Genomic DNA, 27,487 nt, shown 5'->3' with positions numbered 1-27,487 from the left:
TAACCGCCTCTACTGCAATTTGTGCGTATATGCCAGGATCATATGCAATTTGTTGCTGCTGATCCTCATAAGGTCCCTTTCCTAACAACATATCTAGATTTCTCTGAGGATAACCAGCTGCTGCATTTCACCTAGCCGTCTCCTTGCAAAATTCCTCATTGGCAACCTTCCATAACAGGTATTGACCTCCATTTAGCACAGCTTTACACATATTAGCCCAATCTGCTGGCGTCATGTTCAAGTTGTTAATGGATTCGACCAAGCTTACAGTGAAGGGTGCTTGAGGACCATAGGTTGTTACAGCCTCTTTTAGCTGTTTCACTGTTTTGAAATTTAAAGCATGGTAAATTCGTTGCCCTCCTACCTCAAATACAGGGAGTGTTAATACTTGAGATCCTGTCTCAGGATCCAAACTATCAACTGTGGGGGTTGGGGGCCTCCCAGTATATGGAGGTGGCCTTGTTAGTTGGACATTTACATCCTCTGGTGATAGAAAGGTGTTAGTAGCAGTCTCCTGTAGAGGTGGCTCTGTTGGTTGGACCCTTACACCCTCTAGTGATAGAAAGGTGTTAGTAGCAGTCTCCTGTTGTAACTTTTCCCCTGATGGCTTTTTCTGCTCTAAATTTTCTTCCTCTGTCTGACTAGTTTGAGAGACCTTCTCTTTTACTTGAATCTTTTCCTCTGTCTGACTAACTTGAGAGACCTTCTCTTTTACTTGAATCAATATGCCTTCTCCTTCCTCTACCATTGTCTGAACTGAAGGCTTTGGACTAAGCAAACAAGATACAAACGTCCACAATGGCAATGTGCCAACTGGCAGAGTCCCAGGGCTTTTCTTTTCTATTCTTTTTAAGTCTTCACCATGATGGTTCCATTGTGATATATTTAACAACTCCTCCTTAAAAAGCATGGGCTACATTTTTGTATTGTATCAACGTATGCCCTGACTGCTCTTGATTTTACTGGGATGCCTCCTTCCTCTAACAATTTACTTAACACTCTTTCGATTTGTTTTTTACTAATTTCTGATCCCATATTTCTACTATAATACAACCCAATAAGATAACACCAAACAAAACCGAGATAGAATGAAATAAAAATGGAACAACAAAAAATCATTATAGCCTTTCTCCCTATCTGTTCCTCAGATGCAAATAGTTTTTCCTCAGATGTGAGCGGTTTTTCTTCCGTCTCACTCATCTCCAGGGACAGGCAACTTAAAACAAAAGTGAAGCAAAACAAAAGAGGAATCTTAAAATGGCTACCCATCCTCTCGCCCTGCCCTTAGGGGCGAGCAGTTTACCTTATCACTTACCCTCAGTCGCTCCCTGTACAGGCCACCAAATGCCGCAGTCTGGCTGGGCACAATTCAGGAGCCACTTGTCAAAAAAAATGAACTTTATTTTTAGAACCACACACGCCAAACAAAACAGCTCCTCAGGAAAAACCCTCAGAGCCCAACTGCCACCACCGGCTTCCCACAAGCCTCTCACACAAAAAACACAAGCCTCTCCTACTCCCACAATCCTCCTGCTCTTGAGGCCAATTGGCTGGGTCGCGCGGGCAGAGCCAAAGAAGTCCCGCAATGAGCAGCTCCGTGGTCTGAAAGGGCAGGAAAATAGCCCAATGAGCATCACCGCAGAGGAGCCAATCAGCTAGATGTTGCTGGGGCCGCTGTGAGCCAATCATCAGCTGGCAGTCTGAAAGGGTGGGGAAACAGCTCAAAGAGCATCTCCAATGAGCATCACCGCAGAGGAGCCAATCAGCTAGATGTTGCTGGGGCCGCTGTGAGCCAATCATCAGCCAGCAGCTGGAAGTTTGCTGGCAGCTGGAAGTTTGCTGGGGCCCCTTCGGCTGTGGCTATCAACAATTTTACATTTCTAGAGGTCAAAAAGGGTAAAGTGGGTCCATAGCACTATATTTCAAATGCTGATAGATGCTCCAAAGGAGCCTTTTCCAGATCCCTTGACTTTTTATTTTCTTTTTTTCAGATAGAGACTCGCAATATTTCCCAGACTGGTCTTCAACTCCTGGGCTCAAGCAATCCTCCCATCTCAACCTGAGTAAATAATGGGGATAACAGATGCATGCCACTATGCCTGGAATCTTTTTTCAACTTCTTTTTAGCATTCATTTTTTATCCATTTATCCATTTATTTATTTATTTATCCATTTATTTATTTATTTATTTATTTATTTATTTAAAAATGTGGTTGTAAATGGACAGAATGTCTTTGTTTATTTTTATGCAGTGCTAAGGATCAAACCCAGTGCTTCACACATGCTAGGTAAGCACTCTATCACTGAGCCACAACCCCAATCCCTCTTTTTTCAACTTCTAAAGACAGTCCATATTCCTTGGCTTGTGAACCTCTTTCATTTTCAAAGAGCAATCACATCAGTCCAAAGTCTACCTCAGTTATCATATCTCTGAATCTGCCCCTCCTGATTCCCTCCTATAAGATCTTAGTTATTACATTGGATCTACCTAGATAATCCAGAATTATCAACCCATCTCAAAATCCTTAAATTAATTACATCATCAGAGTGCCTTTTTGCCATTTAAGGAAAACATCTTCAAGCCGGATATGGTGCACACCTGTAATCCCAGTGGCTCAGGAGGCTAACACAGGAGAATCTCAAGTTCAAAGCCAGTCTCAGCAACAGTGAGGCATTAAGCAACTCAATGAGACCCTGTCTCTAAATAAGATACAAAATTGGGCTGGGGATGTGGCTTAGTGTTTGAGTTCCCCTAAATTCAATCCTTGGTACCCCTCCAAAAAAAAAATCGTCATAAATTCTAGAGCTTAGGATGTGGGCATCTTTTTTAAAATACTTATTTATTTACTTTAGTTTTAGATGACACAATATCTTCATTTTATTTTTATGTGGTGCTGAGGATTGAACTCAGTGCCTCACACATGCTAGGCAAGTGCTCTACCTCTGAGCCATAACCCCAGCCCAATGTGGGCATCTTTTAGGAAGAGCATTATTATGTCTACCATAGTCTATCCTCCAAAGACTCAAGTCCTTTCTTAGAATATATTTGTTCTTATAAAATATTTTAGGACTTTTCTAGGACAAGAGTTGGTTCTCTTGGTTTTGCCAGATCCCAATTAATAAATTGAGATTTTAAAGTTCTACAATTTAAAAAAAATGAGAGATTGGTCAAAAATGGATTTTGGGGGATGAGAGTATAGATTAGAGATAGAATAGTATGAGGCCCTATCTTCAGCACGAGCAAAACCTATCTGCCAATTCTGAGGTCCCCAAAAGTCTTAAGCCATCACAGCATCAACTGCCAACATGCCAGAATTGATTCTAAGGGAATCAATTTTTTAAGGGAATATTCCTCTCCATCTGTGGATATGTGGAACTAGAAAATAAGTCATCAGCAGAGCCTGGTAACACATGTCACTAATCCCAGCTACTCAGGAGGCTGAGGCAAGAAAATCCCATGTTCAAGGCCAGCCTGGACGACTTAAAGTCTGGAAATGTAGCTTATTGGTAAAGTGCCTTGAATTCAATCATTCAATCATTAGCACACACACAAAAAAAAGAAGGAACAAGTTAACAAGTTTTCTATTGCTGCAGCACACTGGTGCAACACATGTAGGATAATAGTTTTAGACATTACTACTGTAGATTTGATTGTACTCAAAGGAACCAGAACTCCTTGGAGAAATGGTTGATTCCAGAACTGATACAGGGAAAGTATAAACTAGGCTTGAAACATGTTGTTATTCAAGAAGGCAAAGAAAAGCTAAGAAGTGGTAAGGTCATGATAAAAGGATACAGAAGACAATTTGAAAGGACTCCCACCAACCAAATCAGAGATAACTTAGTTATCAAAATAAACAATATTGGGCTGGGGTTGTGGCTCAGCAATAGAGAGCTCGCCTAGTGCATGCTCGATCCTCAGCACCACTTAAAAATAAATAAATAAAGCAAAGGAATGGTGTCCAAGTCCAACTACAACTAAAAACTAAATATTAAAAAAATATATATTGGTGGCCAGGTGCAGTGGCACACGCCTGTAAACCCAGTAGCTTGGGAGGCTGAGGCAGGAGGATGGTAGTTCAAAGCCAGCCTCAGCAAAGGCGAGGTGCTAAGCAATTCAGCGAGACCCTGTCTCTAAATAAAATACAAAATACATCTGGAGATGTGGCTTAGTGGTGGGTGAGTGTCCCTGAGTTCAATCCCCAGTACCAAAAGAGGGAGGGGGGGATATATAAAACTGTTTTTGTTTGCAAAAGACATAATTATCTCTTAGAAAACTCAATAGAATCAATAGACAAACTAGGAAAACCAAGAAAAGAGTTCATTAAGTTTGCTAGATAGAAAATCAATTATATTCCTCTACAAACGAAGGAAATAGTTGCAATGTTTAAAGTGAATGTGGAATTGGGGTTAGGAGTGTAACTCAGTGGTACAGTGCTTGTATAGCATGCACCAGGAAGACCTGGGTTAGATCCCCAGCATTGCAAAAATAAAATAAATAAAAAAGAAAACAAATTGGACATTTTGATAAGTGTGGCAGATATTCTGAGCATTGGCTCTTTTAAAGACTTTTCTGATATAAAAGCAGTCTATCCTTTTATCTTTTTTAAAAATATGTATTATTGTAACTATTTTATTAATTTATTTTTTTATGTGGTACATGTTGATAAAGATGGCGCCTGGAGCCCTTCTCTTCCCGGAGCTCAGGTCCATGACCTGTGTTAAGCCCATAAATATCAACACCCAGTTGGTGCTCTCTTTCTCTTACTCTCCCCCTCTCCCTCTCTCTTTCACCCCCTCTCTTCTCTCCTCTCTCTCTCTTCCCTTCTCCTCTCTCTCTCTCCTCCTTTCTCTCTCTCTCTATCCCCTTCTCTTCTGCGACTGGCTGCTACAGTCCTGCTAATAAAATCTTAGACAGGTAAACAGTTGTTTTGGCTGGTTGAATTTATGGAGGTTTTCCTTACAGTACTGAGGATTGAACCCAGTGCCTTGCACATGCTAGGCAAGCACTCTACCATTAAGCCACAACCCCAGCCCCTCTTTTTATCTTTTTTTTTTTTTTAACCAAGAGTTTAAGCCAGGAATGCTTTACCACTAAGCTACATCCCCAGCCATTTTTATTTTTTATTTTGAGACAGGGCTGAGCCACATTCCCAGTCCTTTTTTAGGGCCTTGCTAAGTTGCTGGCCTTGAGGCTGGCCTTAATCCTGCAACCCTCCTGCCTTAGCCTCCCTACTTGCTCAGATTACAGTTTTCCACTGTGCTGGGCTCCCTTGTATCTTTTTCTTTTTTAAAATTTTGTTCTAATTAGTTATACATGAAAGTAGAAAGCATTTTGACACATTGTACAAAAATGGAGCACAACTTCTCATTCCTCTGACTGTACATGGTGCAGAGTCACACCAGTAGTGTAATTATACATGTATATAGGGCAATAATGTCTGTCTCATACCATCATCCTTCCCTTCCCACGCTCTGTCCCCTCCCCTCACTCCCTTCTGCACAATCCAAAGTTCCTTTATTCTTCCTTACCCCCAACCCCCATTATGGGTCAGTATCCATTTATCAGAGAAAATATTTGGCCTTTGGTTTTTTGGGTTTGGCTTTTTTGCTCGGCATGATTTTCTCCAGCTCCATCCATTAACCTGAAAATGCCATAATATCATTCTTCTTTAAGGCTGAGTAATATTCCACTGTGTATATGAACCATATTTTCTTTATCCATTCATCTATTAAAGGGCATTTAGGTTGGTTCCATAGTTTAGCTATTATGAATTGTGCTGCTATAAACATTGATGTAGCTATGTCACTGTAGTATGCTGATTTTAAGTCCTTTGTGTATAAACTGAGGAGTGGGATAACTGGGTCAAATGGTGGTTCCATTCAAGTTTTCTGAGAAATCTCCATATTGCTTTCCATAGTGATTGTACTCCCTTGTATCTTGATGCTGTGTAGTGGTGCCCTGTCAATCAACCTGTTGTAAATATTTTGGCATTGGAAGGTGTATTACTTATGGTAACACTCAGTTTCTCTTATGAAACTTGTATGTGTTGCCAATTTCTATTCTGGTGCCTCCTCATCCTTCAAACTTTAGTCTTATCCCTCTCAGTATCCCCAAAGAATGCCTTGCATAATACTTATTGGTAGCTGTCCTTGATGATCTAGTGGTTAGGATTTGGCACATTCACAGTAACTGTTAGTGAAATTAGGTGATCCTTTTTCTCAACTTGGACCATCTTTCTGGTATTATTTACTACTGTTCCCCATATTCCATCTACCCCCTAGAACTCGCTATTCCTGAAATAAAATGATCTATCTCTCTCTCTCTCTCTCTCTCTCTCTCTCTCTCTCTCTCTCTCTCTCTCTCTCTCTCTCTCATGCTGGGATAGAATCCAGGATTTGTTAATGGTAGCAAATGCTTTTTCTATATTATGTTTTCTTTTTGTGGTGCCAGGGATCAAACCCTGAATTTCATGCATGAAAGGTCCCAAACTCACATTTTCTATTTTATTTTATGTTTGTGGTACTGGGGAATTGAACCCAGGAGTGCTCAACCACTGAGTCACATCTTCAGCTCTTTTTTGTATTTTATTTAGTTGCTTGGGGTCTCACTAAATTGCTGTTGCTGGCTTTAAACTTGCAATCCTCCTTCCTTGCCTACCTAGTTGTTGGGATTATAAGCATGCACTACCATGCCCATTTAGCCCTGAACTCACAATTTTTCCTGCTTCAGCCATTAGAGTCACTGGGATTACAGGAGGACATCACTATGCCCAGCCACTTTCTCTATTATAAAGAAGTTCAATTATTACTTCTGGTAGGTTTCCCTGTTTCTCCATGCATTCATTCATTTACTCATCTATCCACTGAACTCGTTCAACAAAGATTGAACATTTTACAAGGCACAATGCAAGGCACTGAAAATTGACAGTACATAAAAAATAGAGGGTCACCTTTATCATTCTCTTGAAGTACTATCAGGAGAGAAAGATTAATAAACAAGATTTATTATGTTCATGTTGATGAATATATAATTACCAATTATAATTATGGTAACACTCAGTTTACCATAATTATTTATTTTATCTGAGATATATGCTCAGAGAAAATAAACACTACTGTTTGAGAGAATTTAACCAAGGAATCCTACTAGATTGGGATGGGTTGTGGGTAGAAGAGTTCAAGGAGGGCCTGAGGAAGGAAAAATAAATATCAATTTGGAGGCATAAACAGGCAAAATTGAAGCAAAAAAAAAAAAGTTATTCCAGGGGCTGGGGTTGTGGCTCTGGGGTTGTGGCTCAGTGGTAGAGAACTTGCCTATCACATGCGAGGTGCTGGGTTCGATCCTCAGCACCACATAAAAATAAATAAGTAAAATAAAGGTATCTTGTCCAACTAAGACTAAAAAACTAAATGAAATAAAAGCATTCTGAACAACTACTAGATTTTATTTTAAATCAGTAAGATAATTCATTAATTTGGAGACAAAGAATAGCGGTATCACCTGGGAAATTTGTAGTTTTCTAGATGAGATTATGGTGGACTGAGGTGGTGGTAATGAATATGAAGAAGTACATGAATTTTAAAGATCCTTCAAGGTAATATTCGTTAAGAGTCAAAGATGGGAAGCCTGGCGCAGTGGCCCTGGCCTGTAATCCCAGCTACTTTGGAGGCTGAGGCAAGAGGATTGCATGTTCCATGCCAGCCCGACAACCTGGGCAATTTAGGAAGCCTGTCTCCCACCTCACCCCCGCCCTGGCAAAAACAAAAACAAAAAACAAGTCAAAAGTAAAGGGCGACAATTGGTAGAAAGCTCTTGGGTTCCATCCCCATTATGGCTAAAGGAAAAAAAAAAACAAAAAAACTCAAGGATCTGGCAGCATCACACTTATGCATGTCAATAACTAGCAGGTGAGCCCTCTATCAGCAATCCTCCAGGTTTGCAAAAGGCAACCTGAAGGTGGGGAAATCCCTAGCTTGGAGAAGCCAGTCAATCTGGTGTTAATTGAGTCCCAGCAAATTATGTCTGACCAGACCTCATCAGGTTGTTCGGCCCAAGTGAGGAAATTCTTTCTTTCTTTCTTTTTTTTTTTTAAGAGAAAGAGAGAATTTTTTTTAGTTTTTTTAATTATTTATTTTTAGTTCTCGGCGGACACAACATCTTTGTTGGTATGTGGTGCTGAGGATCGAACCCGGGCCACACACAAGCCAGGCGAGCGCGCTACCGCTTGAGCCACATCCCCAGCCCATCTTTCTTTCTTTCTTTTTTCAGCTCAATTCAATTCCGTCCAGCCCTCTCTGCCCGTTTGGGACTGTTCTGAGTTCCGGGCAGGACACGCGCATGCTTTCTCTAAGTGCCTGGAATGGCGGCCTCTGAGCTTGGTCCCACACTACGGTCACAGTGGATCCGGGACTCCTGCCTGCCTCCGACACCGTGAGGAGCAACCGCGAGGACCACCAGTCTTTCCCACAATGCCATGGCGCCTTCTTGCCGCGGAGTCCCGAGACCTCGCGAGAATGCCACGACGCCCTTTGCGGCCCAGACTCAAAGCACCACCCCTTCCCCAGCCTAGGAAAGGTCCACCCTCCTTGCCCGCCGGCCTTTCACTTGCGCTCGGCTCTCGGGTTGGCTGATGGGAGTCGGGTCAGTTTTTTCTTAGCCAGAAAGCGGTTCGAAAACTAGTTCCTCTTCTGGTCCCTCCTCCGAAGCCTGCGGATTGGATAACTGGGTCATGTGTCACGCGCCTCCGCGGCAGCTCAGACGAGCCAATCAGGAGCTTGGCGTATTTTACAAACTGGGGGAGTAGCAGCAGCAGAACCCAAAGAGTCGGGGGGAAAAGCGAAGAAAGTGGAGGCGACCCTAAAGGTTTCCCGGGAAGGTGTGGCAGAGTGACCCTGGGGTGAATGAGGCTGCGGGGCCTCATAGGGAGAAGAATACTTCGCGGTCCTGAGGGAAAGAGCAGGCTTGGGGTGAATGGAGGTGGCAGCTAAAAGTGCGGCCTTGCAGGCGCAGGGGGCTTCTGGACGCATGGATTGGGGCGGAGGTGGAAGTATAAGGGATAGCAGAACTCTTGCCCCGAGAACTGGTTGACTTTGATCCCGATCCTGCCTGCCTTCTTCCCAGTCTTAGTTGTAGCCGCCATGACCTCCCTACAAGCCAAGAAGGATCCGCTCCTCCGGGGTGTATCTCCCACCCCTAGCAAGATTCCGGTTCGCTCTCAGAGACGCCCGCCTTTCCCCACAGTCAAATCGTGCGTCTTGGACCAGGAGAATCAAGATCCAAGGGTAAGAGGATCCTGGTAGGTGAAGAGAGTGGTTACTAGGAGGCAACACATACTAGTACTGCACCCCAAAACTGAATCCCAGTTTTTTGTCCTCCCCTTTCCCTAGAGATTGGTGCAGAAGCCACCGCTCAGTATTCAACGTCCCCTAGTTGACTCAGCAGGCGCCAGGTTGAAAACCACGCCTCAAACAGAGAAATCACAAAGATCGATGATGGGTCATACTCAGCTCCGGAACCCCTTGGAAGAGCTTAGGTCTAGCCCTAGGGGACAAAATGTGGGTCCTGGGCTCCCTCCCCAGACAGGTACTTGGTGGAGTTCTCCTTGGTTGAATGGGAAGGGCCCAGTGGGGTTTGGGGGCTTTGCACTCCCCCTGGTCATCTGATTACTATAAGATTCCTGGTTTCTGCTCCAGGAAAGCTCTTTGCTCTTAGAAGCCCTCTCCTTCCTTCAGCAAAATGTCCTCTTCTGAAGTCTTTTCCAATTCCCCCAGTCACATCAATTGCTCTGTTCTAATACTTTTTAATATTTATTCTATAATCTGTCTATATCTTGAGCCTTTCAATAATTTGATGATAGAGGCTTTGTCTTATTTATCCTTTGGCTCCAGTGCTTAGAAGAGTATCTCATGTAAAGTTCTGTGAACATTTGGTGAGGTGGGTTCAATCATCTGTCTCTCTTTTGCTTACTCTTGTCCATCAGGTTGTCTATACTAGGGTTCTTGGCCTTTCAGCCTTCCCCTTCCTGTTCCTTTTCACTTTTTCTTCTCCTCTAACTTTACAGAGGTTCCAGGGGCCATAGAGTTTGTGACTGACCCTGCAGCTCTGGCCACCATCCTGTCAGGTGAGGGGGTGAAGAGCTATCCCCTGGGGCGCCAGTCCAGTCTGGCACAGAGAGTACTGGTTCGAGGGAGCCAGGGAGGCACAACCCGGAGGGGCCAGGTAATGAGAGAGGATGTGAGATCAGGTGGGGGTGGACTAAGGAAAGTATCCTCAACTAGTGCTGATAATCTCTATTGGTGTCCCCAGAGTGCTTGGGCCTCTGCATACTTGGCCCCCAGAACCCCCATCCACCGATTAGACCCTGCCAGGGCTTCATGCATCTCAAGGCTTGAGGGACCAGGACCCCGAGGCTGGACTTTGTGCCCCCAGAGGCTAGAGGCTTTGGTGAGTGCCCTTGAAGGGCTGGTGCTCAAGTGTTCTGGGAGTCCCTTCCAGAGATAAAGCTGGGCCCTGGAGGAGAAGGTATCTCATGAAGGGCCAAGGGATTCTGTTAAGGAATATGGGGTTGGTGGTGAGGCCTAAAGTTTTAGGTCCAGCTCTGACTCTGCTTTCGTTTATTGCTCCTATGGATCAGATTCCACCTTCAGGACCTTCCTTTCACACCTCCACCCGTCCCAGTTTACTGGAGCTAAGAAGAGAGACAGGTGGCAGCTGCCGGTGAGAAGGAAGGGATATGGGAGAAGGTGATATAGAAAAGAATGAACCAGTATCTGAGTCAGGGGTCTCTAGAGCTGAGGTCTTTCACTAGCTTTGGGACTCTACCAACCTAGGAGGGAATGGGGGAAACCTGTGACTGCCCAAGTTGAGCCTTTGGAATAGGGTTCAGGCCTTCATAATCAGACTTCAGTATGACATGGAAGAAGAGAGGGATAGAAAGGTAAGGTGCTATTTGTTTTGGCTAGAACACAGTCTGTGGCAATAAGTGAGATTTGGGTTTAATTCCTAACCTTTACCACTACTATTTGAGCAAGCATGCCCTAACCTCTCTGAGCTTTGGTTTCTTTATCTATCCATTTTGTATCATATCCTGTTTTTACCATAATTAGAGGTTGCTATGAAAGTGAAATGGGATGATGTTTATAAAGCACATGCCAGGCTCATAGTTGGTATTCAATGACTGCTATTATTCTTATTGTCATCAGAACTTCAATCAACCAGGCCTCAGGATTGCACCTGGAAACCCCAATGAAGGCAGGTTAGTATGTCTGGCACTGGGGAGAGAATGGGGCTGCCTGCAGCAGACAACAAGAGAAATAAGAAAATGCTCATCAGTCTTAGGGACTGAGGTGAGGAAGTGGGAAGGCAGGGAGGTCAGAGAAGAGGAAAGCTAGAGATATAGATCAGTGGTAGAACACTTGCTTAGCATTAATGAGGCCCTGGGTTTATTCTTTGCACTGCAAAAAATAAAAATAAAGAAGGAAGAAGAGAGCTGGGCATGGTGGTGTATGCCACCAGCTACTCAGGGAGACTGAGGAAAGAGGATTGCCAATTCAAGGCAAGCCTGGTTAACTTAGCTGAGATTCTGTCTTCAAAAAAAGAATTAGTAATGTAGCTCAGTGGTACAGTCTCCCTTTCAATCCCCAATAGTTGGTAGTAGTAGTAGTCATGTGAACTGTTGAGTAGTAATGAGGGTGGATAGAGTAAAGGACCCATTTATTAGTAGCACAGAGAGGAGAAAAAAATGGAAGAACTGACTTTCTGAATGGTCCAGGGGTTGACCCACTTATATTTGTGTCCCCATTTCTGCCCTATCCCTTGACACTTCTGTAATATTGACCTTCCACTCTCTGTTGTGTCCCTAGCCCCTAGCACCCTTACCACTCCCACAGCCCACTCAGTTTTCAGATTGCTAAGTGCTTATCAAGGTAGTATTGGGTTTTCAGGTGATACTGCATGGGTCCTTGCCCTGAAGGGCAAATGGGGGCCCTTAAACTGGTGTACCTTCTTAAGAGGCTACAAAGGCCTATCCCAGATTTTCATGCATGTTTTTAGATACTACAGCAAATTTCCTGTCTTCTTATTACTCTCTCCCTAAAGGAGAACCTGAGGTTATCCCTAACTCAGATGAAGGAGGAGGGGCCCTCCTGGGTCTGGCCCAGCGAGTACCATTAAGAGAAACCCGAGAGATAATACACACCAGGGTGAGATGGGACCCTCCTGGGTGGGGAGTACTGGAGATACTTAGGGAATTTCACTGCAGTGGCCTACATTGAGGACTGTGGGTAATGCCAGGCAGTCTTGGGCCTCAGGATGTTATTAGGTCTGAGTTGGCCCCAAATGGGCCCAACCCCTCTCAGAATGGGACTGAACTACTTTTTACCAGGTATCTGGGGCCTGGGGTGAGAAGTCACAAATTGCTATATATTTGTATCACCTTCAGATCAGTCCTGAGGTTAAGACACATCTGATCCTTGGCATCCCTTCATTCCACAGACATTTTACTGACCAGCTACTGAGTGTGGGTCTGTACTATGCATATTCTAGAAGAGAGAGACAAAAAATAAGCACATATGTAAAATGTATAGGATGTCAGATGGTGCTATTCTCTGTAAAAAGAATAAGGTGCTAATCTGCTATAATGGCACATGCTTATAATCTCAGTGACTTGGAGGGCTGAGGTAGGAGGATCACAAATTTGAGGCCAGCCTCAGCAACTTAGGTTCCCACTAAATTGTTTAGGGGCTTGCTATCTCAAAAATAAAAAGGGCTGGTTATGTGGCTCAGTGGTAGAGCACCTGGGTTAAATTCCTGGTATCAAAAAGAAAGGTGCTAAAGGGACATTGGGATTGAGGGAGTTGTTATCACAATTTAAAGTAGATTGGGCAGAGGACTCTCTTGGAGAAGATAATGTTTAAGTGAAGATAGGAATTGAGGGCATGAGCCATGCAGATATGTAGGGAAGAACATTCCAAGCCAAAAGGGCTGTAGATGCAAAGACCCTAAGAAGAAAATGTGCCTAGTGTTTGGAGAAAAGAGAGGCCAGTCAAAAGCTGGGGTAGGTGGCGCACACTTGTAATCCCAGCAGCTCAGGAGGCTGAGACAGAAGGATTGAGAGTTCAGAGCCAGCCTCAGCAAAAACAAGGTGCTAAACGACTTAGACCTTGTCTCTAAATAAAATACAAAATAGGGCTGGGGATGTGGCTCAGTGGTTGAGTGCACCTGAGTTCAATACCTGGTATCCAAAAATTAAAATATTAAAAAAAAAAAAAAAAAAGAAGCCAGTCAGATTGAAGCAGAGTAAGGAGAGATGAGATTACAGCAATAACAGGATCAGATTAGGTTAGGACTTATAAACAAGTGCACACTCTTGGCTTTTACTTGGAATGAATGGAAAGCCATGGGAAGAAGGAATGAATACAAGAATGACATGATTTGACTTAAGTCTTGAAAAAAAAAAATCACATTGGCTGCTGCAGTGAGAATAAGACAGGAAAACAAAGGGGAAAGAGATCACTCTCTACTTTTTTTCTCTCCATAGGACAGCCATGATGCTCACCTGATGCTCTCCCCTGCCCAGTTCATTCCTGGCCATGTGATACCACCTTCTGTCACTGGCCCATCACCCTTTGGACAGGCTCAGCGTGTACCCTCTCCTGCTCTTCCAGCTGTGGTTTGTATCAACAACTCCTAGAGGCTGGGCAAGGGCATAACAGTCTGGCTAGAGATCCTGCTAGGTAAAGGTTTTGTTCCTGCTCAGCCATCCACATCTCTCCCCAGACTTCACATTCAGTGTTGCGTCGCCTCGCCATTCGACCCAAAACCCAATTCACACCCATCCCATCAGCCCCCAGAGTTCATCAGGTAAGAGAGGGCAGTGGATGTAGCTAGCATGGACCAAAATTGGGGAAGGAAGGAGATGGATGGGTACAAGAAAAATTAAGAGAGAGACAAGGGTCCCATCTGTGGGTGCTGGGCCTTGCTGACATCTCATTTATGTCACAGGCCCGATGGTTGAGTGGCCTCTCCCCTCAGTCCTACCCTGAAGAGACTGCCCTGCCCTGGGTAAGTATCAGAAGTCTTTCCATGCTAAAAGCCCTTTTGCTGTCCCATTGACTTGGAGGCTTGGCAGTTTGAGGCCAGTATGCTGTTTGTCTTCAGAAGTTGCATGCCTCTGTATCCTCCCTGCTTCTCCTGCACCTCCTAGTCTAGGTCCAGGACTTCTCAATCAGGAACTTTGATCCCTTCCTCCTGAGCATAGCACTCAGACTGATTTTCCTGCCACTACTTGGCTTTCTCACCTGCCCCCTTTCCTTTTTTGTGGCAGGAACAGATTGCAGTACGTTTGTTTGATCAGGACAGTTGTATAAGATTGCAGGAGGGGACTGGGAAACCACCTGTGGCAAGTTCTTCTGGACCTCACCCCAACAGGATCCTCAACCTCCAAAAGCTAAAGATACAGGTGGGTCTGTGAGGACAACAGCTTTGATGACTGTTGGGCAATAACAGAGCTGGGAAAGGGGGATTTGGGAGGATAGGGGTAGAGAACTGTGGGTAGACTGTGAACCTGCTTCTTAATTTCACACTGGGGCATACTCTCCCACCATAGCGCATCAATATCCTGCAGCAGTTGTTGCAACAGGAGATAGAAGGACTGGCAATGGGCAAGTACACTCCTTTAAATGGATCCTCCTCTTTGGATATTGCTGAACTTCAGCCCCTGCTGCATGAGATTTCTAGAACTCTGAATGGCCCAGAGCATAATTCTGGGACATCCCACCTTCCTGAATTATCACAGCACTCTGGGATTCCAGAGCCCATCCTTTCAGAGGAGTGTGAGGAACCACAGTCCTGCCCTGAGACAGAGCCTGAGGTGGCACAGTCCTGCCCTGAGACAGAGCCTGAGGTGGCACAGTCCTGCCCACCAATAGACCCAGGCCCCCCAGAGTCCTGCTGCAGGACTGAACTAGAGATACCAGAGACTTCCTTCCAGGAACAGCCTGAGATACCAGAGTCGTGCCTTCCAGCAGAGCCTGCACCCTTGCAACCCAGCCCCCAGGGGCAGACTGGATCCCCAGAGACTTGCCCTAGGGTAGAGCTGGAGGTTTCAGAGACCCGCTCCCTGGAACCTGGAAGCCCAGAGTCCAGCCCATGGTCCTGCTGCAGTCAGGGGGCTCCTGCAACCACCAGCCTGACCTTCTCTTCTCAACACCCACTTTGTGCCAGCCTCCCTATCCATTCACTCCAGTCTCTGAGGCCCTTGGCAGGCCAGGCAGGTAAGGAGTTGGTAGGGAAGAGATGGATTCAAAGAAAGTCCTATCTTTTTCACTGGATGTGAGGCCCTGCCCCACACCCCATGGTAACATGCCTTCTTCCCTGCAATGTTATCCCACCTGTCCCAGCCTGGATCCCTTGGGAATAAGGGAGGAACTACTTCTCTAGCCTTGTGCCCTAATTGGCTTGGCCCTTTGTGGGAGGGAAAAGGGAAGTACATGATAAGGGTATGGGACTCCAGAGCTTCTCTAAACTCTTCATGACTCTCAGGCCCTAGCAATCTGGGCCCTCGGACACTGGCCCTGAGGCAGCGCCTTAAAGCATGTCTCTCCACCATTCACTGCTCTCATGAGACTCGCTTGGATGATGAGTGTGCCTTCTACGCCAGCCGAGCCCCTCCCCCAGGACCCACCCGGGTCTGCACCAACCCTGTAGCCACAGTGCTTGAGTGGCAGGATGCCCTGGTGAGCCTATAGTCCATGGCCATGCTGTGTTTGCACAGCAAACCTTCAGAAAGTGGGGTGGGGTTGCGGAGGCACGTGGCAGCAGGCCTTGGCTCCTTTTCTAAGAGGCAATGGGATATAACAATGTTTCTCTCTCTTTCTCCAGTGTTTCATTCCAGTTCATCCTGCATCCCCTCAGGGCTCTCCATCATGAGGCCCCTCCCTCCACCTACTCCACTCCAGTCCTGCCAACCTTACCCCCCTTTCCTTTAGCCCTTATTTATTGTTGGTCTGCCCATGGGATTGGGAGCCAACATCCTTTTGTCCTTCAATAAATTTTCTAAAGTGTCCAAATGTCCAGCCAGTGAGTTTTCAGCGTTCAAATGGGGCAACCACTGCTGTTGCTCTCCAATTGCCCACATGGTGGCAGTGTGTTATAGCTTAGAGGATGGAAGCCAGCCTGGAGGGAGGAAGCTTTCCCATTCCTGACCAGCCCACCCCCTCAGCAAGCTCAGTCGTGGGCAGCTTCAGAATCATCTCCTTGAGCCTTGAGATCAGTTCCAATTCTAGGAACTATTCCCTCATCCCTTAGAGCTCCTCTGCTGGAACTTCCTCACTGTTCCTTGCAGTGGCCGGCACCAGTACTCCCAGATACTCAGGAGGCTGAAGCAGGAGGATTGTTTGAATCCAGGAGCTGAAGAGCAGCCTGGACAACATAGCAAGACCCTGTAACCACCTGTCTTCCTGCCCTAGGTGGAAAGGCAGGAGCATAATACCCAGATCTTTGGAATTCTCCTTTGTTAGCATCAGTCTGACTGGTTATCACCCAGGCCTACAGAGGCAGGCCCCAAAGTTCTCCTGGAGCTGATAATTCCTCCTTTTCACAGCAGAACAGAAACTTGAGCTGTCTTCTTTGTCTCTCTCATAGGCAGACCTTGCCAGGAAAAACTAATCCTGACAGATTGATACTGAAGAGTGGGAGTCCTTGGGGGGGCGGGGGGAAGGGCCACTTTCCCCTCACTCTGCACCAAGTTAAACAGCCACATACAATCCCCCAACCTTACTTTATTAGAAGAGGCAACAGCAGCTGTAGCCCCAGGGCCTAGCCCAGAGAGGAGTGTAATGGGGACTATACAAAATGAGTTTTGAATGTGAGGAAAGAATTCACTGGTCCCTCCAGTTAACAGGAAGGCTGCCAAAGCTGGAGCCTGAAAATGGAGATGAGAGAGGAGGAGATGGCGTGGCAAGAGAAAACTGTCATTATCGAGGACCAGCCTCTACCCTGTTCACTAGAGGGGTTCCTTTTTCTGTCTTTCCCTAACAAGTTGACAGGGCTTCTGAGCTTCACTAGTGAGGCTGCCTCCCAGCTACTGGCAAAGAGAGGAGGGCCAACACCTCTCAGCTTTCACTGGCACACCTGTGCATGGGATAGTCCCTCCCTAAGCCACTTTGCTCCTCCTCTGGCCTCTTCCCCTCCCTACCCTCAAGTCCCAAGAGTTAGCCTATTTAGGGTGCCTCCAGGAGCAGGAGGTTCCACCCCGCCATGGCCGGTTCTCAAATGATAGGGTGTTGCCTTGGGTAGGACCCCAGGAGGTGGGTGAGGGCTGGAGCCAAAGGGTAAGCGAGCAAGGGTGCAGGGGGAATGGTGCCCAGCTCAGTCCGGGTAGATGATGAAGCCTGAGAAGGTGCTGTATTTGTTGGTGTTGCCGCCATGCACCTTCCCGCCGTCCAGTTTGATGAAGACCTCGTCGCCCACATCCAGGTGCAGAATGACGCTGTTGCTGGCATAGTCGTAGTTCTGGTCTGCATCCTGAGCAATGGCGCTGGCCCGGACCTATCCAGAAAAGAGAGGAAAACCACCTAGTCAAGCTTTGCGCAGCGCTGGGGCAGTCCAGGGGACAGACCCAGTGGATGCTGTTTGGCATGGGAAAGGCGCTGAAGGGCAGTGGGCTGTCAGTATTGGAAGGACAAGGGTAGGACATCACTGGGCTGGTTCTTCAGGCTCTGCCATTCATTAGCTGTGTGACTGAGGGGCACACATTAGGTCTTCTCTGGGCCTCAATTTGAGCTGTAACATGGGGGTACTAATAGAACCTACCTCATGAAGTTTTTGGAATTTAATGAGTTACAAGATTCTATTCAAAAGAGTGGTTTGCATACAGAAAATGTTAAATAGGGGTTGCTATTATTATTCTCACTTAAAAAATAAAATCAACCTGCTGGATAATTTATAAGGATCCGTGCCGGCTCAGACCTCCTGTTAGTCCTAAATTTGTGTTTGCTTCCCTGCTAGGGCAATAGGTGTGTCTCCAAGAGTGCCACAGGGTGCCGGCCCTGGGAAGATGTACTGCTATGCTCTGGCCTCTGGGGCGTGGGGGTTTCCCAGTGGAGCAGCGGGCCCCGCTGGTTTCCCCACGTGGGGGGTCGCCTTCAGCTGGAACAGGAGGCCTATCCTATCCTATGGCCTCAAGCCAGTCACCTCCAGCAGCCAACCCCCTCCCCATTCCCCCTTTTTCTGTCCCACCGGGCCGGTTATTAACTTATTAATTATTCATCATTATTCTAATCATTATTTACCATCCCCAGGGCTGCAGAGCCCGCGCCATGGAATACAGAGTGGGAATCGTGCAATTCCCACCCCCCTCCCAAACCAACACACTCTAAATACATACTTGCCCCTTTGGCCTTCTTCTAGGCTTCCAGCATAGACCAAGCATGCCTACTTGGTGCCAAATGCAGATAGATGCCATCACTCTACTCATACCTTTATACTCCCTACCCACAAACACACTCAAATATGCACACATTCTCATTTCCTTACACCTCTATACTGCCTCTCCCACACACAGACACGCAGGCACTCCAAATCCCTTTCCTTGGGTTCCTAGGGAGGTCCTGCAGGATGAGACCCCAAAGCAAGAGTGGGAGGTTGCTATCAGTGGGGTCCTCTTGGGCAGGGAGGGCATTAAATTCTTGCAGAGCCAAAGGCTCAGATTGAGCCCCAAGAAGCAGGCCTACTTAACTCCCTCCGTTGCAGCATTCAGAGGTCACCATTCAGCCCAATCTCCCCTTTGGCCTGAATGTCACCCAGGCAGCTTCCTCCACCTCAGCCTTCGGCATTTTTCCACCTTTGTGTGTCTGGAGCTGAGTCCTTGAGGCTATTTTCCCTAAACAAGGTGGCAATGACTCTGACCACAGGGGCAGCAAGCATCTGAAGCTGGAGGCTCAGAGGTTGCTACAGAGGATTTGGGGCCTACAAATCAGGCCATGGTTCAAGGCCTAATATCTCCCTATTCCTTGCCTTCTTTCTCCTCCAAATCTTTCCTTCCACAACTTAATTGGTCCCTGGACTGTTGGACCATGTCCCATCTCTACCTGCAGATATTCAATATTAGCTGAGGGTAACAATGAGTCTAGGCTTGGCCCCAGACTCTGTCTGGCAAGTGAGCAAGCAAGTGTTTCTCTCTCTCTCTCTCTCTCTCTCTCTCTCTCTCTCTCTCTCTCTCTCTCACCTTTTCCTTCCTTGAAAATCCAAAATGAATGGCCCACAAGAACTGGCTGCCAACTGCCCATCCCTGAGACATGGATTCCATTCTAATTCCAAAGAGCCAGATTCCAGGTAGTTCACCCTTACCAGGGCTGGAACAGCCAAAGGCTAGGAAGGCTGCCTTCAAGAGAGAAGGCTGCTCAAGATATAACTAAAAAAGAGGCTGAATGGTAGGGTAAGATACCAAAGACCCTTGGTGTGGTTGCCTAAAGCTGGAGTGTGAGGTCACTGCTGCAGAATCATTAAGTTTGGAGACCTGGGTTTTAATTCTAACACCATGCCTCACACCCTGTGAGACCCTGGGCAGGTGATTTTCTTTCTCTGGCCCCCAATCCTTTTTTGGCTAAATGAACCTGTTAAGTTCTTGGCAGCCTGGCATTCCTGGATTCCCTGATGCTGTCTGGGATAGGAACTAAGTTGTGGAAAGAATGAATGGAGATTTAGGAGGCTACCAGTCAGATATGACACTAGGTAGGAAAAGGGCATCTCACCTGTCCATTCTTCATCAAATCCGCCCACATGCTAGTGCCGTCGCCGCCGCGCATGAGCACGTGGTAAGCAAAAAAGTAGACGCCAGGCATGGGACAGGTGAACTTGCCGCTGGCTGCCTCATAAGCGTTGCCCACGTTGGTCACCACGTCGTCAAAACGCAGTACCTCATAACCCTCATGAGGCCGCCGAAGGCCCGCATAGAAGGCAATTCGAGGCACGTAACCCGCTGGGGACACTGCCCCGCCGGGGCCTGGGCCCGGAGGGCCAGGGGGACCTGGCCTGCCGGGCTCTCCTGGGGGCCCTCTGGGACCTGGGGGTCCCGGGGGCCCCCGCAATCCTGCCTTCCCGCGCCGGCCCACCTCCCCCTTGGCACCTGGGGGAAAGGGTGGCACAGAAGCAGAAGTGCTGTCGGATCCCTGTCCTCGGGACCCATGTGGGTCACACACCATGCGGCAGCGACCCAACATCTCATAGTGCGCCGGCCCGCGGGAGCTGTGCACCAGCAGCGGGATGGCCACCAGTAGCAGTAGCACCATGGCCACCCCGACGGCCGCGCCTGCCACCCGCTTGCGGCGGCTCAGCCGCGACGCGGCCAGGGCCAGCAAATCCTCCTCACTTTTGGGCGCAATGGCGGCAGAGGCCCGGGGCTCGCCGCGGGCCCAGGAGGCTGTGGCCCGGCTCGGGCCTGGGTCTGTATCCCCCCGACGGTCGCGCCCGGCCCCCCGGCCCCTGTGGGCGCCCGCCGCAACGGTGCCGTTCCCCAAACCGTCGGTCAAAGCGGAAGTCTCCCAGTGGGGTGGGCCAGGGGCAGCTCCAGACTGTTGAGAACCCGTGGTTTTCTATTACCCTCCTGTGCAGTCTTAACGATCCGGGACGCCTGAATCCACGGCTTCTTGGACGGCTGGTTTCTTACAGGTCTAGGATACCTGCTCTCCAAAGAGCTGCTTTTTCACGGATGGCGATGTCTAAGTCTTAGGCTACCCATACGAATGAATCGCTCCTGGCTGGAGCAGGGACTACTCCCCGCGCCCCGGACGTCCCGGGTTCTATCTGAGCTGCGGGTAGCGCCCACTGGACGCGACCTTCTCCTAGGTTTTGCGCTCTACCTCTTGGAAAGCACTCATCCACCTTCCTCCTCCAGCCACGGCCGCAGCCTTTGCTAGAGCCCTGGCCTGGCGTCTCTCTCCTGCAATCGCTCTCCCTCTCTGCGTCCCTAACCTTCCTCCCCTTCTTCCCCCGGCGGCAGTGCGGGTGGTGTGAGTCGCCGCGCGGCGGGAGCCACTATAAGTGGCCGAAGGCTGAGCGACCCCTGGTGCCCAGTGTGGGAAGCGCGGGGGCGGGGCAGGCAGGGTTGCTTCACACAACCCCCCCCCACACACACACATTCAGGGTGCCCCTCTTCCCCTCTCCTACGTTCCTGGCTAGCTTTGAGGGTTCCGCAGGGATTCCTGGTCACAGACCTTATCTTTACTTTTACATTCTATAGGGAGTTTGGCATTCTCAGAGCCCCGAAAAAGCCAGAAACAGCGATAGGATAAAAAGGAGTCCAGATAGAGAAGACAGAGGTGGACTGAGGAGCTAAAAAGAGGCGGAGAGAGGGGAATTACCACAAACGAAAATCAAAACAAGAAAAGCGAGAAAATATAGAAATTTGCCACCATATACCCCTCCACGATCTCAAGTAAATACCGCGTGTTAGTTAACATGGTAAAGGGTTCAATAGATACTTGTTGACCTGAACTGGAAAAGGCAAAATTCCAACCACTCCCACCCTGACCCCAGGGTTTGGGGGCGCTACGCAGTAGAGTTTTAGGAGAGCGGGGAGAAACAGACCAGCTTGGGGGAGCGAGCAGGAAACTGACAGAAAAGCAGAGAAGGTGACGGAGAAATCAAAGAGAAAGAAAACCAGATAGAGACCTAGAGACAGAGACAAAGCTGCGAAAAGAAAAGAGACTAACTGACAGCTCCAGAGGGGGAGAGGGAGAGACAGAGACAGAGAGAGAGAGACTGGAGCTGAGACAGGTTGACAGATCCAGAGAGAAATGTAAATGGCGCGCTGCAGAGAGACACCCAGGTCCGTGTTCGGACTCCAATGTGACATATCAACTGTAGGGAAGAAGAGGGGGCGGGGCGGTTCTGCCAGCCGAGTGGTAGACTCTGGGCCTGTGCATTGTGACAGTGCGCTGGAAAGTGTGGAAGTGGCCACGGAATCCTGGCCTTGTGTGTCCTGGGTGAGTGGGATTGTGGATTGTGTCTAGTCTTTGTGTTTGTTTGTGTGAAGGCTGTTTGAAGGGAGGTATTTGTACTCGTCCACCTCTTATCCCACAAATTTGGGACCCCACAAATTTGGGACCTCATTTTTCCTATCTCAGGATTGAAGAGTAGGGAGTCTCCTGGGGAGAAAGTCAGAATGTAGGTCTAATCTCATTTGCCCTGCCCAATCCAGCTCAACTCCACCTCTGCCCTAGTCCCAGAGTTGTCCAGCCCCAGAAGTCTCAGCCCCCTCCTCTTTCCCCATATGTCTGCTGTCCAAGGAAGCCCAGAGAAGTTAGACCCCGATAATGGATGTTTGGTTGGTTACACAAATTTATGCAACTTAAATGTAGATTAGATGCTAGGCACCTTAAGAGGTGACTGTGTCTGCTTTCAGGATGGCCAAGAGGGAAAAATGGCTTGGGTAGATCAGGATCCAGAGAGGAAGATATTGGCTGTATCCTTTCCTAGGCCTGGCCCCTCTGGAGACCTCAGGCCAGAAGCTAGGAGAGGGAGTTCTAGACCTGACAAGGTGGCGTTGTTTGGAGACCCTAGAGTTCTGCAGAGGCAAAGGTCTCTTAAAGAGTAGGGTAAACCAGGAGAATGATGCCTGGAATGTGTTGTGTAAAATGGAGGGTACAAGGCACCCCAGGGTACAATTGTTGATGTAGAATGTGATTTCTTCATCCCTCCTTTCCTGTAATTCTTCCCTGAATGCCCCCCCCCACACACACACACCTCATAATGATGCTGAGGCTGGGCCTGTGTTGTGGATGGTGGGAGGTCCTTATGTGGCTGAAAGGATTGGAAGAGAAAGGATTGACAGTGGGGGAAGGGCCTTCCCCTCCAACCATAAATACAAATTTTATTCAAGGTCTTTGTCACCATTTGTCTTCCGGGGGTGGGGGGGCTGAGGACCGTGTAGGCCCGTGCATGTCTAATTCCAGATCTGCTCCCCGAGGCTGGATGATGGATGGATCAGAGAGAGCAGGCCTGGGCTCACACCATTCTCCCCTGCCTGAGTCTCAGGTCCCATACACACCAAGTCCTGCCACCTCTCTTCTTCCTCCTTACCCCCACCTCCTTTCCACTTGCTAGAGGCCCTGTCTGCCCAGACATGCTTCCCACCCCACTTATGCCACTCCCTGTGCCCCCTTATGAACCCCTCACCTCAGACTCTTTCAGGTGCCAGTCCTCTTCTCTCTAAATCTTCCCCTCTTCTATCCCCAGCCCAGGCTGTGAGCTGCGGTGACCAGCAGGGCTGCAGGCGGCAGCGGGTGTGTGTGGTGGGGGAAGCAGGCTTGGCTCACAGGGAGCTGAGGGGCCAGCTCCATGAATTTATTCATGTTCTGTTGCTCTTTCCCCACGCTCTGGAATGAAGCTGCCAGCTCACCAGGTCCTTAATGCTTCCCCTGCAGCTGTCACATTTGTCCAAAGAGGAACCTGAGTATGGCCAAGACCAGCAGGTGCTCTGGGGCTGAAAGCTAAAAGGGAATGTTGGGGCCCAGGCTGGAGTTCTGGACAATTTAACCAAAGATTCTCTGGTAGACAAACTGGGAGATCCCAGGGAGCTGATGTGCTTAGGAATGGGAAGTAGGCAGAGAATGGTTTGCTGCAGGACAAAGAAGAAACCAGGAAGGTGGGGGCAGTGTTGGTGGGAAGAGGGGAGAGGAGAAGACAACTTTAACAGTCTGCTATGCTCTCCCACTTGAAAGCACAGCCCACTCTAAATCTTGCATTAACCTCTACCCTTGACTTTGCACTAACCCTGACCCTAATCCCAAATGATACTCTTCTCTACAATCCTAAAATGAATTTTAACTTCATTACCTGACCTTAAGTGGAATGCATGCATCTTTACCTGTCCTGGAACCCAGAGGTCTCTCCAGAATTCTCTCCAGGGTGATAGCCAGGTGTTTGTTAGAGTTCTGAGGGCCAGACTTTGGATTAGCATGTGATTAGCATACTATTTGCATGTGATATGTGCCTTCTACTCTGCGGAAGTTTTTATGTTAAAATTTTATGAAGTCTAGCGGAAAGGTCCTGGCTCCTTGAAGTGTTTTTTTTTTTAAATCATTCTTTCTTTTTTTCCTTCTCTCACACTTCTTGTCACTGACCCAGACCCCCTCAAGGGAAAAAAAAGGGGTGAGCAGGTGAGCAATAGAAGGCCCATGGGAGGGGAGATTCTGGCAGTGTGATCTGCCTCTATCACTTGCACAGGCCTCAATGTCCTCATCTGTAAGAAGAGAGGAACTATCTGGCTGAAATTCCTTTAAGATCTAAGGAAGCACTTGCACTTTTCTTCCTCCCCTTTAGACTTGATCTTGGAGAAGTTTTCCCCAACCTCTCCCACACTCTGGCTTTCAGCTCCACATCAGATTTCACATACAGATAGAAGCAGCCTGGGTTACCTGGTACCAGACAGGGGTAGGAAGAGAATGGAACTTTGTCCATTTGAGAAGACAGAGGATTGCATGAAAAGGGAAATAACATTATTAAGTATTTATTGTATTTGAGGGCTTTTAAACACAAAGGTTCTCATACCTTCACAGCATCCCTGAGGGATGGATATATTGTTCCCATTTTACCGATGAGGAAGATGGAGCCCAGAAAGGAGAAATGGCTTGTCCAGTATCACCCTGTAAGAGATCCTAAAATTGGAGTTATGATCCTTTGGCTTCCTTTTCAGTACCCTGGAAAAGAAATAAATGGCACCTGAGGCAATGGAAGGGTGAGAGAAGTAGGACAGGAAGATGAGATCTCAGGGGAGATCTGTATATGTGAGGCCAACCGGCAGGATCTTGGCTCTGCATGTCCCCCATATCCCCCTGCCCTGACACTGTCAACTCTTGACACACAACAGGGCTAAACTGTGGTCTAATGGAAGGCTAAATTTTGAAACTGTTTAGCTGGAGAAGGAGAGGACACAGAAAAATGAACTAGAGAAAAATTTGCTTAAAGGGCAAAAGGGAGACCTGAAACTGGATCTCCTTCTGCAACCCCGAGGTGAAACAGTGGAGGTCCAAGACCTGCACACACTTTGCCTCCTCATAGAGACTACTTACCTTGCGGTGAGACAGAGGGCAGATGCAATCGCTAGTGCCATTGGCCAGTGCCCCTTGCTCCGCAGCTCTGTGCAGACTTAGGTGAAGGGTTACAACAGGGCTGGACTCCCAGCACCCCAGGGAGTGGGTAGAGTTTGCTTCCCAGATAGGTGTCTATCAGGCCAAAGCATGCTACTGACTTCCTTCTGCGGTCCTGAACCCCTACCTATGTGTGGCTTCTGGTCTTTGCCTCCTTCTCCATTTCCCTTTGCACCCCACTTGTCCCCACCACTTCGCCCACTCCAGTCTCGGGTTAATCAAATGCGATTGACAGCACAGACATCTGTCAGACCCCTCACGTCTCTGCCTGGGTATTTGATGCAGCGCTGGGAGACCGACAGGTGAGAGGAGGGAGATGGGGTGCGAAGAGCCAAGGGAGAGACGCAGATTGGTGAGAGCCAGACACTCAGAAGGTAGAGTCAAGCTTGAAGACTCCAGGGCAGGGTTCAGGGAGATAGGCTCTAGTTCTGCCTGGGACCCCTAGTTCTTTCCCCTTCTCTGACAAGCAGCAGACTTAACGAGCACCACAACCATTGCTTCTGTAAGAGAGTTGACCCCATACTCCTTGTCCCGCACCTTGGGCGGGCCTGGTTTCAGTGAATGCAGCATATAGAGCATCGGAGCCGGCGGCCGCAGCCCGGTACTTCCTCCCATCTCTTTCCATTCCTTCCCACTTGCTCCCCCTCCCTTTTCACTCCCTCCCCCGCGGCCGCGGCCTTTATTAGGGATTCCGCGGCTGTCGGTCCCGCCATCCATCCTGTCCGCCGGCAATTAGGCGGCCAGACAAAGAGCAGCTTCGGATGGATGAGGGTCCCGGCGGATCGGAAATGTGAAGGGTCAGCGCTGCCGCCCGCGGCGCACCCCGCTCCCCCTTCCGCATAATCACCGGCCGCCCGTCACTCAGTCGGCTGCCCAGGGAGCTCCGGGGACCGGGAGAGGGCGGGGCTGGGGCTGCAGCCTATGTGCCTAGGGCAGGGCGATCTCAGACCTGCAGAAGGTACGCCTCCTGCGGGAGAGCTTAAGACTGCGGCCTGAGGCGCCTAGCGGAGGCCAGTAGGATTTTGGCCCCAGGCGTCCCTAAAAGGGACTGGGAGCAGACGGCCTGGGGCCTTCCTGAGGGGAAGCCGAGACAGACTGCAGGAGAGAGGAGGATTGTGGCCCAGGGCGCCCCCTGCTGGGAGACAGGGGGACGAAGCCTTAGGGTCTCCAGTCTGAACAAGTGAAGCTAAACCCAGGACCAAACCCTCTTAGAGAAATCCAGGCCCCTAGCCTAATGCGCCTCCTATCGAAATAGAATGACACTGCGCTTCTTAGCCCCGCTCTCTTGAGTGAAATCTAACCCATCCACATCAAATCAACAAAAGCTCCAAGTGCGGGAGAACCTGAGTGGACTCAAGAGGAAGTTCAAGGAGTCCAGGTTTTACTGCTGATTCTTTGGCTCTGGCTCCCAGTTGACAAATCAACATCTCAATCTGACAATTAGTGGTCGAGGTGGGGGGGAGAGGGGCTCTTGCAGCCGGGGCGGCTGAGCCCTCCTGGCACTAGGCAGAGAGGTGGGCGGTGCTGGCAGTGATGAACGACTCCAGGGGGGCCTGGGGCCCGGAGCGCGCATTCATTACTCCACTGACAGGCGGGCGGCGGGCCCGCCCGGGAGGCAAAGGGACGTGCCAAGAAAGAGACTAGTGGCAGGAGGGGGAGTAAGGGAGCATTTAACAATCCCACTGTTCCCTCTGCTCCCGGTTCTTCGCCTTGACCCTAGTACTTGACTTCCTTGAACTCAGCTTCCCAGTTTTTGGAGCTGGCACTGGTTGCAGAATTAGTGAAGCAGGGTGGGGACCTAAAATCTCTCCCTAGGTTAAGCAATTTAAGGTCTCAAATGTCTAGAAAGGGTGTCGTCGGTCCTTAGGATTGGGCGTTTTGAACTGATTTTGGAGAAATTGTGAGTGATTGCACACTCAGAAATGGTGTGTGTGGCAGGGATGGATAGGTATGGATCGCACATCTGGATCAGTGACTGTGTATGTCATTGCTAGGGATGTGTTGGCCTGATTTTGTTAGTGAAGGTGTGAGCTTCGTGTTTCTGAGGATGAACCACCATCCCTCCTTGTGTGCCCCTCCCCAAGCTTGCTGTCAGTTCTGTCTCTAGTTCTGGAGGAAATGGCAGTGCACACGGTGACAGCTGAGGTGTGCTGCTGAGGGGTATGTGATATATGTTAACTGTGAGAGTGCTGGTCAGAACAACTGCTCCCTTCCACCATCTCCACCACAAACATACCTTTCTCAAGCATTGAAAGTAGTAGTTTTTCCCCCCCAAAGTCTGGAGACCTAGTAGCTAAATCCTGAGAAGAAGTAATTGCCATCAGAGTTCTTCATA

At 48.4% G+C, this 27,487-nt stretch overlaps 2 protein-coding genes across 6 annotated transcripts; one reads left to right on the top strand and one right to left on the bottom strand.

Annotated features, from left to right (window-relative positions):
• The first annotated feature begins 8,277 nt into the window (after positions 1 to 8,277).
• Positions 8,278 to 16,071, top strand: Troap (trophinin associated protein). 5 transcript variants are annotated; one of them, XM_040280703.2, is made up of 15 exons: positions 8,278 to 8,879; positions 9,125 to 9,285; positions 9,391 to 9,586; positions 10,065 to 10,222; positions 10,310 to 10,447; positions 10,638 to 10,720; positions 11,206 to 11,258; positions 12,101 to 12,204; positions 13,542 to 13,673; positions 13,781 to 13,864; positions 14,006 to 14,065; positions 14,334 to 14,462; positions 14,610 to 15,276; positions 15,545 to 15,738; positions 15,884 to 16,071. In XM_040280703.2, exons 2-15 carry the CDS (start codon positions 9,142 to 9,144, stop codon positions 15,929 to 15,931), a joined length of 2,190 nt encoding a protein of 729 aa, XP_040136637.2. In that variant the 5' UTR covers positions 8,278 to 8,879; positions 9,125 to 9,141; the 3' UTR covers positions 15,932 to 16,071. The 5 variants fall into 5 exon arrangements, with proteins under 5 accessions (XP_040136637.2, XP_077870867.1, XP_040136636.2 ...); XM_078014741.1 differs by having other exon boundaries at positions 8,280 to 8,644; positions 14,328 to 14,462; XM_040280702.2 differs by having other exon boundaries at positions 8,280 to 8,866; positions 14,328 to 14,462.
• A 691-nt stretch (positions 16,072 to 16,762) lies between these two features.
• Positions 16,763 to 21,271, bottom strand: C1ql4 (complement C1q like 4). Its single transcript, XM_005324914.4, has 2 exons — positions 19,756 to 21,271; positions 16,763 to 17,551 (listed from the first exon to the last, which is right to left on the bottom strand). The coding sequence occupies exons 1-2, from the start codon at positions 20,290 to 20,292 to the stop codon at positions 17,372 to 17,374; spliced, it is 717 nt and encodes a 238-aa protein (XP_005324971.1). The 5' UTR covers positions 20,293 to 21,271; the 3' UTR covers positions 16,763 to 17,371.
• Positions 21,272 to 27,487: the final 6,216 nt, after the last annotated feature.

The sequence above is a fragment of the Ictidomys tridecemlineatus genome, chromosome 6 (assembly GCF_052094955.1).
Source record: "Ictidomys tridecemlineatus isolate mIctTri1 chromosome 6, mIctTri1.hap1, whole genome shotgun sequence".
NCBI classification, from domain to species: domain Eukaryota; kingdom Metazoa; phylum Chordata; class Mammalia; order Rodentia; family Sciuridae; genus Ictidomys; species Ictidomys tridecemlineatus.
The sequence above is the reverse complement of the archived record's forward strand: the minus strand, read 5'-3'. Positions and strand labels throughout refer to the sequence as shown.

Bases quoted from the DNA above. Each gene is read 5' to 3' on its own strand.
- Troap (XM_078014741.1), top strand. From the start codon at position 9,142: ATGACCTCCCTACAAGCCAAGAAGGATCCGCTCCTCCGGGGTGTATCT. The intron at 12,205-13,541 runs GTGAGATGGGAC...TTCTCTCCATAG, and splicing joins GAGAGATAATACACACCAGG to GACAGCCATGATGCTCACCT. The intron at 14,463-14,609 runs GTGGGTCTGTGA...CTCCCACCATAG, and splicing joins TCCAAAAGCTAAAGATACAG to CGCATCAATATCCTGCAGCA.
- C1ql4 (XM_005324914.4), bottom strand. From the start codon at position 20,292: ATGGTGCTACTGCTACTGGTGGCCATCCCGCTGCTGGTGCACAGCTCC. The intron at 17,552-19,755 runs GTGAGATGCCCT...TTTTCTGGATAG, and splicing joins ATTTGATGAAGAATGGACAG to GTCCGGGCCAGCGCCATTGC.